Source organism: Scomber scombrus, chromosome 4 (assembly GCF_963691925.1).
Source record: "Scomber scombrus chromosome 4, fScoSco1.1, whole genome shotgun sequence".
NCBI classification, from domain to species: domain Eukaryota; kingdom Metazoa; phylum Chordata; class Actinopteri; order Scombriformes; family Scombridae; genus Scomber; species Scomber scombrus.
In genome coordinates, this window is record NC_084973.1 from 16740004 (window position 1) to 16749797 (window position 9794).

A 9794-nucleotide genomic window follows, 5' to 3' on the forward strand; every position below is an offset into this window, starting at 1 on the left:
GCGAACACTAAAGCGTGTGAGTGAATGCTCTTAGTTTCGTCTTTCACCACGACCAAAAGGCATGCAAGGATCAGGTGAAAAAGCACGTGATTTGATATTTTTACGTTGCTGGTTTTTCTGTCAATTATTTTTGCTCTATAATATTATGTTTTTTAGAGTCTCACATTTCGAGATAATGCAAAAACTAGACATTTTTTTAGGAACAATAAACTGGTTCCCAATGTTTTGAGTGTATCTTTAAACAACAGTCAGGTGCCTAAATTAGCACTGAAATAGTTTTTTCATATTTTAATCATCCCCCCCTGTTCATACTGGCTGTAATTGCAGCCGATTTTTGACTTTATTTTGAAATTCATGCTTTTATTTTGAAATGATAAAAACCCAGAAGCTTTAACACAGAGACTGGAGAGCACATGTAGCAGTGGTGTTTCATCCAATCAATGGGCGGCATACTGACAATTTGAAGATCCCTTTATTATGCACTTACAATGTAACTTAAGAAGGGCCAAAATCCACAAGACTCCTTCTGTTAAAAAAAGTTATTAAAAAGTTTATCCGAAGTTAATACAGAGTTTCAGCTGCCCAAATAAGTCAAAGGCTCCTCTTTTTGTTACTATACTTCCACCAAAGTTCAACAGGGAAACACTGCCTGGGGAAAAAAAGAGATAATTTGATGCTAAAAAGACTGTAAATGTGGCAGATATCCATTTAATATGACTAACTCAGACTGCTGAAGTCTCATATAAGCTTATGATAAGTTTTTTTATGTATTTTTCTCCAAAATGACTGTGAACACAGTCGATTTTGACCCCCATCATTTAAGTGTAAGCACTTTTGAAAGGGATCTTTTAACAGCCAGTATGAACAGGAGGAATGATTGCAGCGAAGAAAACCTCTTTCAGTGTGCATATGGACATGTGACTGTTGTTTTAAGACACACTTGAAAAATGGTGAATCTATCCTTTAACATGACCTCTACTAGCTAATTTGTCACAACCATATTTGATAACAACACAATTACATGCCACAGATGAAAAATAAAATAATACTTTATTCTCAATTAACATTAATTACAGATGCAGCTTAGCACATATTGGTAATTATGGTATGTTTATACAATACTCATTGTTGTTGGAATAGATTTCTTGGTGTGGTGCCAGACTGTAGAGCTGAAAGTATACCATAACATCATCTTTTCATCAGTTCGAGGGAGGACTTTGTGCTCACATTAAACACATTATCTCGTACATGTTCTTCATGGAAAACAGATGCACATGATTATCCAGCTCATTTACTGCATCTTGCAGCAGGACCATAACAATAATTTACCATCAGATACATTTAAAACATCACCTTTAATGAGTCTTATGGCAGCTGGACCCATTTCTGAGACATGACATTGTTATTGACAGACAGCTAAGGAACTTCAAAGAGTTTGAGACTAAATTCATTCTTTGTAGTGTGTGGTGTTATTTCTCTTCTAGTAATGTAGTGTGTATGTTGAATTCTAAGTTAGGTTGACATTACAACAGCATGTGCAACATAAGAAACAAAGAATCCCAGTTTTTGTATTGATATGTAAGGGGACACACTAACAGGTGGTGACTTTTTATGAAGCCACAAGTACCTGAGAGGTCATAAGTACAAATAAGACTGTGCAGGTATGGATAGCTGTCCCATATTTCAACCATTAAGGCCTCTTTAAAGTGCTTACCAAATTAGTTAAAATGCTTGCAAAAATGTATATTAAAAGTCAAGTAATAAACGAACTATGTTTAAATTAATAAATATCATCCAGATTTGGGGTAAAATAATCAAGTAATCCTCCAATACTCCAATTCATGTAGATACTATTAGTAAATTGTGTTAAAAGAAACAAATTGAAATTGACAGGTGTGGAAAAAACATCAAAGCAATCGCAATTTAAATATAAGGTCATACAAAGGAAACAAGTCTTCTGATTGGCAACAACGTGGGATCATCTGAAATCAAACCAGCTGCCACCATCGGCATTATCGCAGTGAAGATCCTGTATATGGAAAATGGGGAGTGGTGACATGAGATGGAGACAAGACAGAAATTCAGATTAGGAAAAAAAAGACACAATAAACATCAGAAGTGTTGTTTGTTTTGTGATCTGTGAAGGCAAGGTAAGCTGTTTTCCTAAATTTGTAAAAATTCATATTTTATATTGGGTTTAATCATGGCTCAATCAAACAGCATGACATAACACAATATGAAGGTAACTGCTGTTAGTTTAAATATTGATTCCTGTAAAACCAGTAAAGTATGTTTATCTGATGAAGTTTGTAAGATACAATATGATGATTGCAGGAGAAATGTAAAAGATGCAGTGAGATTTGGTTAAAAAGTATATGAAGTCAAGGGTGTAATGGTCATGTCAGACTTATTACTCACAAGCGCCTAATTCCTGATTCAGGCTGATCGATTGAAGCAGAGTATGGTGGAGGAGATGGAGCACAAACTATAGAGCTGATGTCCTCCTCAAACTCCTCACTGAGGCAGATGGAAGAGGAAACTGTTCATTTTTGCATCTGTGTTATGTGAAATTTAGGTCAAATCTTAGTTTTGGAAACAAAAATGTACCTTTTGTAATACGCCAGCTCCTCCTGCAACAGGAACAGTTGGGCCTTGAGCTCATTTTTCTCCTGCAGCACGTCTCGCAGCTCCTGCAGGGTGAAGCGAGGTCTGTCTAAGTCCTGCTCCAGGCTGTCTGTCTCCTCCTCCTCCGCCTCCATATCAGATGACGCCTTCTGCAATTAAAACACAGATTCAGCATCTCCCTTTCCATGACCCTGACACCAATGATGAAATAGGTAGCTCAGTGATTCTGCATCAATCTACAATCTTTCTTAAGAGCTCTGCATTTCTGTTGGTAATTGGTAAAACACTTTTTTTTATTTTGACTACTTGAAACAATACAACCTGTGGAGTTTTACAGCTAATGATGTTATATATCTTTTAATAATCAGGCATGTACACAATGATGCACGTGCACTTCACGAACACTGGGGTTACAGTGGTACACATTTCTGCCAACTGTAAAGAGTTGGTTGTAATCCAACAGTTGGTAGAAATGTACCACAGATGACAGCAAAGCAACAAAAATAAAGAGAAGAATACCACAAGCTGAAATAAAGAGAGCAGATTTCACAACATTAAAAAAGTTTTTGCAAATGTTTTACAGGGTATGATATGCATTCTGGTGACAAGCGTTGAATGTGAACAAAACCACATTTACAATGTAAACCGAGGAGCTTTAACTGAAGATATTGGCTGATTTCCTGAAAGAATACAGAAAATCATACGCTAAATGTGACAAAGGCTCTTGCTAATGATTCAAATAACCTAAATATTTTTTGGAAAATTGAAAACACGTCACACGTGAGAGACGCTTACATAACATAACATAACATACAAGCAGGACAGAGTGATAACGCTTTGTGTTGAATATAAATAGTCTTATAGTGGAGCTCTGCTATAATCACACTCAGACTGTGTACAGGAGAGAGTCAAGTAGGTGTTACCAGTAACAATGCTGGTGTGTCCTCAGCTTGGCCGCCCTCTTCTTCATTATTTTCTCTGTTTGTTGACCTTGAGGAAAAGGAGGCACTCTTGTCGGGCTCACAGCAGTTCGCCAAGAAGCCGGGGTCCCCTTCACACTCCACCCACACTGAATTTGGCCTGATGGAGTTAGATGGTGCTGCTGCTACTGCTGCTGCTGCTGATGCAGGGGGCTGAATTTGTGACACAAAACAGCCACTTAAACTAAAAAAAACACCAAGCTTGATGAACTTTGATGAATTTTTCTTACAGTATTCATGTTTTTCAGCCTGTTAAAGATACTCATATATTCTATACTGATACTGTCTTTAATTTCTTACCGTCATATGTGTAGATATAGGTGATGACATCCCAGATCTTGATGGAAAGTTCTCTTCAATCTCAGCGACCTCTCTCTCCAGTTCCCACTCTTGGAGCTCCTTTCTCAGCCTCGTCACCTCCAGCTGAAGAGACCCCAGCTCCTGCTGCCGTGCCTGAGCTGTGACCTCTAGCTCAGCCCGCTGCTGGATCAGTGCTTTGCCCTGGCCCTCCATCACTCCTATCCTGTGTCGAAGATCCTGGTTTATCCTTATCAGCCGATGCTGCTGCATCTGGAGCTACAGTTGGAAGAATTTGTTTTACATTTTCACCAAATCTAGTCACACAGTATGTAAAGTGTAAACTAATGTTTTGTCTAATGGTACCATTTTTCTCAGTTGCTTTGGTACATTTCTCAGATCAGAATAGAAATTCTCAAAACAGCTTGTTCAACCTTCACATCATTTTGTCCATTGTGCATTTCATGAAAGTAATTTCTCATTCTTTTGAAAGAACTGCAAATGCTTTGGCACATTCATGCAAATGATTACGTACAATTGTCTGCTGTTTCTTTTGTGAATGTGTGCTCTCAGATGAATTGTGACTTTCACTGATGAAAGGAGGAATGATCAAGGAGCAATGATCAACCAGTTTTCTAAAATAGCTCAGAGGTGCATCTCTTGAAACTGCAAGCATATATAGACAAAGCATAACACTGTGTATGTATATAATTTCTGGCAATGGAAGAACAACAAGAAAATGGACAGGGTTAACAGCCAGGAAGAAGAAGAGGAGTAATGCTGTGTGGAAGAAGGTTAGGGAAGCAAAACAGAGGAAGAGTTTGAAAAAACCAAGGTCACAGGCACGTTCCTAAATAAATAAGGGATACAATTGTGCAACGTGTCTTTAAAGTGGTCGAGGCTGGTCGAAGAGTGCAGCTGAATGCCGGGAGAACAACTGTGTCTTCAATCATTCAAACTATGGACATGGACAGGGTGCTGAAAAGACACCAGATATGAAAGAAACAGCTGTACCATGTACCATTTGAAAGAAATGGTGACAGAGTGAAGGAGCTCCATTGCCAGTATGTGCAGATAAAACATGTATGTGCCTACAGTAACTGTACCGTACAGTGAACAGTACACCATTGTATAATGATATACTGTACATACAAATAACATGCAATATGTATTTGATGCGACTGTATCTTGTACAAAATGACAATACATGTAATTTATAAAATAACAACTTGATGTACCTGGATGAGGCTGTTTTCAACCTGAAAAAAGGCAGAAAGAGTGGTCGAAATATCATCAGCCACAGAGCTACTGTCGATGTGCCAGGCCAATAGGGAGAGTACATGACTACGTGTGGTGCTATTTCAGAGCAGAGTGTGTGAACTCATATTCCCATTATAGTGCCATACAACACACAGCATCTTCTCACCTTCTTAGGCACCCTCTACAGGGGTTTCATCCCAGTACCAGTATGTGGTAATATGGGATAATGTGGATTTCCATCCTCCCACCCATTCCCCATTTCTTAACCCAGCTCATACTCAGATGACCCTGCTGTCTGCCATAAATGCAGCATATAAAGACATCACAGAAGTCGCATGCCGAGTCTGGACAACACATTCCAAAAGATTTTTTCCGCACTGAATTTCCAGGGAAGATATCCGTTTTGATGTGGATAAGAATGTGTAGCGTGACAGACAGGAACATCAAGAGGTGTAGAAAGACTGTGCTGTAATTCCCCTGACAGTGCTGCATGTACAGTTTGGTCTAAGTGGTGTTTCCTATGTTTACAGCGCTGTAAAACAGTTTTGTCTTTTTCTTTCAAAGAGTGAAAGTGTGAATCCTGTTCAATCTCTTGCAAACAATAAACAAAACAGTAATGTGTAAAAGTGCAGCCTTGAACATTTCCAGTCATTGTCATCCAATCCTTAGCTGTAATTTATATCAGAAAATACTTAAAGAATACACTGATATATTGAAAATGTGGCTAAGCATTTTGACTATCTGTCAGTCCCTCATTTATATGACACTGACATGTTCATGTTTGAGACAGCTAAAGGCGTTTGCAGGTAATCCATTGTATGGTGCAGGTTGTTCGAGTTGTTTTGAGAAATGGACCTACAAATGTTTTGCAAATGTTGATTCAAGAAATGTACCAAAGCGACTGAGAACAACTGTAATAGTTTTCCAGGGGTCAGTATGTATATATTGCATGTTTTCTCTCACCGCCTCAACATCCTCGTTTCTTAGTGTCAGTTCATGGTCTTTAGCCCGGATTTCATCCCTCTGCTTATCCACCAAGTCTTGCAACTTCTTCATCACCTGCCTTTCCCTCTCGGACATCCCTGCAGGCATCACAGAGAAGCACACAAGTATCACCTAACACATTTTTCCAAGTTGGTTTTCATACTGTACGAAAATAAACTAAACTGAACTGGTGACAACAGTGAGATAAATTGAAAACCCTGTGTGAAGTATAAACCGTTTGTAGGTACGGGGATAAAACTTACCCAATCTTTTAAAAAACCTGGTCTCTTTCAGACTTGAGCATTTTTCTAGACAAACATGGTAATCATATTATGCAGTACCCATTTATTTGGATTGACCTCTTTATAAGCTGTGTGTGTGTGTGTGTGTGTGTGTGTGTGTGTGTGTGTGTGTGTGTGTGTGTGTGTGTGTGTGTGTGTGTGTGTGTGTGTGTGTGTGTGTGTGTGTGTGGGGGGGTGTGTGTGTGTGTACTGTGGCCCTGACAGTAAGCATATCTGCAGCCACCATGAAAGTCTCACACAAGAGCTATATTTTGGTCTGCTTCAAAAATAGTCTCCTTTACAAGAGCCTGACTGCCTCTCTTCACGGCCTCTCTTTTCATGTCAACAGGATAGCGGCATACTGTGTAACCCATGTGACAACACAGTGCAAATAAGCAGAACGTACAGCAGATGGTTAATCAGTGCAACACATATCTACAGATCAGATGTGAACTGGAACTTTCAGCCCAAACAAGACTTGTAAAGTATTTTAACATGATAACATGCATAGTAAGACTTCAACAGACCATGTAGTGTTTGACATGTATTATACTTACTTAACTATACTTAACATATTTTTGTATTCATACTTTGATAGACTTAATATTTTTCACAATAGATTTAGATTAACTGTCATGGGTGCATTCCTGTGATGTACACTCACCGAGCACTTCATTAGGAACACCTGTGTAACCTAATTCAATCCAACAACTCTGCTTTAAATTCTACTTTTACAAAGCTTATACATTTTCAGTTGTTGTTGACATTGTCAGAAAGGTGATAATTTAAACTTTATGTTTATTATTGTTATTTTGTAGTGGGTGGTGGTGGTGTACTGGAGTGTATTATATTGAAAAATGTTTGTTATACTTTGCCCCCCTCATGTATATTAATGGGGTGGGGTTTGTCTCTTAAGTTTGGCTACATCACAAAAGCCCTATCATGTAGAAATGCACTGATCCAACTATTTCTGTCCCGATGCTGATTCTGATACCTCAACTCTGGGTATTTGCTGATACCGCGAACTGATCCAATACCAGTTTTCTCTTTTCCCTAATTTAAAATCTATGGTGACACCCGGTAAGGAACTCAATGGGATCAGGTTTATGTAAGGTGACATGAGGCTAGGGATGCTGTGCAATGAGTCTGCAGTCCAGTGTGACTAAAACAATGTGACTGATAGCAGTAACACTGATTTTTTAAATAATGATATTGACAAAAAACTACAAGTACTGTGGATAGGTCACCTCATGGCAGATACCCAATCTGGTAATAAGGTTAGTATTGGCAGAGATACCAATCCAGTATGTTATCGGTGTATTCCTATCACAAGATGATGTGAAATTGTAGATGAAGAAAACAATTCATTATTCCACCAGAAAAAGCAAAAGTTGAGGAAGCCTTAGGAAAAAATAAAGTAAAATTTTTAAAAAAGTTAGGCAACCCACCCTCCTGTTTCTGCAGGTCCTCCTCAGTGATTGGAGACTCTTTGAGGGAGAGGCTCACTAACAGCTTCTTGTTCTCTGCCTGAAGCTGAGTGATTTGGGATAGTAGATCCTGGACTTCCCCTCTCAACACATCCTCCACCAGCTCCAACTCCTGAGCGTGAGAGACATCGGAGGGAAAAAAACACCAACAGTAAAGTGTCTGTGCAGACTACGGTCTCTTTTAACAAGAAGGTACAAGTAGAAAAACAGAACTTTCACTGTCGATCCTGCTATTTGCTAACTTCCAATAAATACTTTTTGAGAATAAATTGTTTTTCTGCTTCATAAATCCAGACTCCAGATTCCATGATGTTAAGTGTTAAGTAATTAGCTGTTCCTTAAATATTATGATAGCATATAAATGTGTGAAATAGTGCTATGTAGGATGTTGCACAGTTCTTACTATACTACATTAATCTAATGTAATGTAAGGACAAGTGAATGTGTGGTATAGTAATTAGTTTCTACTTTATATATATGACTATAAATACTACAACTGGGTTAATTCATTCATGAATTTAATCTTGGTTGCTTGCTGGCTGCTTTGATTTGCAGCTTTGCTTTTTCGCTTTTGTCCATAAAAAATAAACACATTTGAGGAAAAACGTGTATCATTGTACAGCCAACCATGGCAAATAAATATTTCTAAGGTCAAAACATACACAGTGGCAGGCAGAGTGACACAGAAAACATTCATACACAGGTGAACATAAAGTTACTTTTGGGGACATTGCTTAGTCTTACATTAATTTCCTCGAGACTTAACCTAACCCTAACCACTACTGGCCTTGTTTCAAACCCTAACCTTAACCACTGACCCAGAAATATGCATTTTCCCAATTGTGGACTCCGCTTTTATCCCCAACTAGATATTCTGTTCCCAATTAACTGGTCCGAAGTCTGAAGTTGTCTCCGAAAGTAGCCAATGACAGACCACATTCCTACACACAAATAAATGCACAGGTAAACATAGAGGCACACACACACACACACACACACACACACACACACACACACACACACACACTTTCTGGTGCTTCCTCTCCTGTTCATATCTGTCGCTCCGCTCCTTTCGCAGTCTGTCCAGCTCCCTCCGCAGCTCCTCGGCCTCCTGTCCAGCGGCTCCACGGCTCACCATCGTCTCCAGCAGCTCCAGGACGCGCACCACTTTGGGCACCAGCCCGACTAGAGACTCGCAGCCAAACCTGTCGATGATCCGCTCAAACTCCTGTGCGAGCACCGCCGCGATGTCGTACACATCCATGACCGTCAGGTCCGCCGCGGGTCTGTCCAGCGCTGACATAACGCAGGTTTCCATGTATGTCCTCTGCTGTACTTAGTCCTCCAACATTCAACATATCTCTGTCTCTTCTGAAATTCCAAGTTGGCTCACATTTAATGTAGAAAAACTAGTTTAAACAAGCCAACCGGGGCGTGTGTGGACAGGGAGCAAACTTGTCCTTTAGGTTTGTTGACACTTTAAACTCCGCTAACGTCTGCAGCGGTGTTACTTTTAATGATGCGTTCAAGATCCCCCAGAAAACTCATATATTTAACTTCCAATCCAACAGTTATCCCGTAAATACCACCGTGATATACCCCAGCTATGTTAGGTGTATAAATAATAGAGGCAGCTATGGCCTTGTGTTTGAGTCATAGAAGTCAACTAGCTATTATAACTATAGAAGCTATATGAAAGGGCAATTTCTGCTACTTGGTCAAAATGGGCAGGCAGATACCTACACAAATAAGGCATATGCGATAGGGATAACTGCTCGAAGTCAGTGCTTAATGTTGTCATAGAATGGCACAAAATAGGATATAATAATTATTATGCAGTTATACATTGTTGCGACTCTATGAATGTATGCTCCTGTGCT

The 9794-nt window shown here is 39.3% G+C and overlaps 1 protein-coding gene across 1 annotated transcript; it reads right to left on the reverse strand.

The window, feature by feature from the left end:
* Positions 1-1031: 1031 nt before the first annotated feature.
* LOC133978800 (RILP-like protein 1) lies at positions 1032-9443 on the reverse strand. Its single transcript, XM_062417126.1, has 8 exons — positions 8942-9443; positions 7876-8026; positions 6126-6244; positions 3906-4181; positions 3549-3758; positions 2608-2774; positions 2419-2517; positions 1032-2029 (listed from the first exon to the last, which is right to left on the reverse strand). The coding sequence occupies exons 1-8, from the start codon at positions 9230-9232 to the stop codon at positions 1936-1938; spliced, it is 1407 nt and encodes a 468-aa protein (XP_062273110.1). The 5' UTR covers positions 9233-9443; the 3' UTR covers positions 1032-1935.
* Positions 9444-9794: the final 351 nt, after the last annotated feature.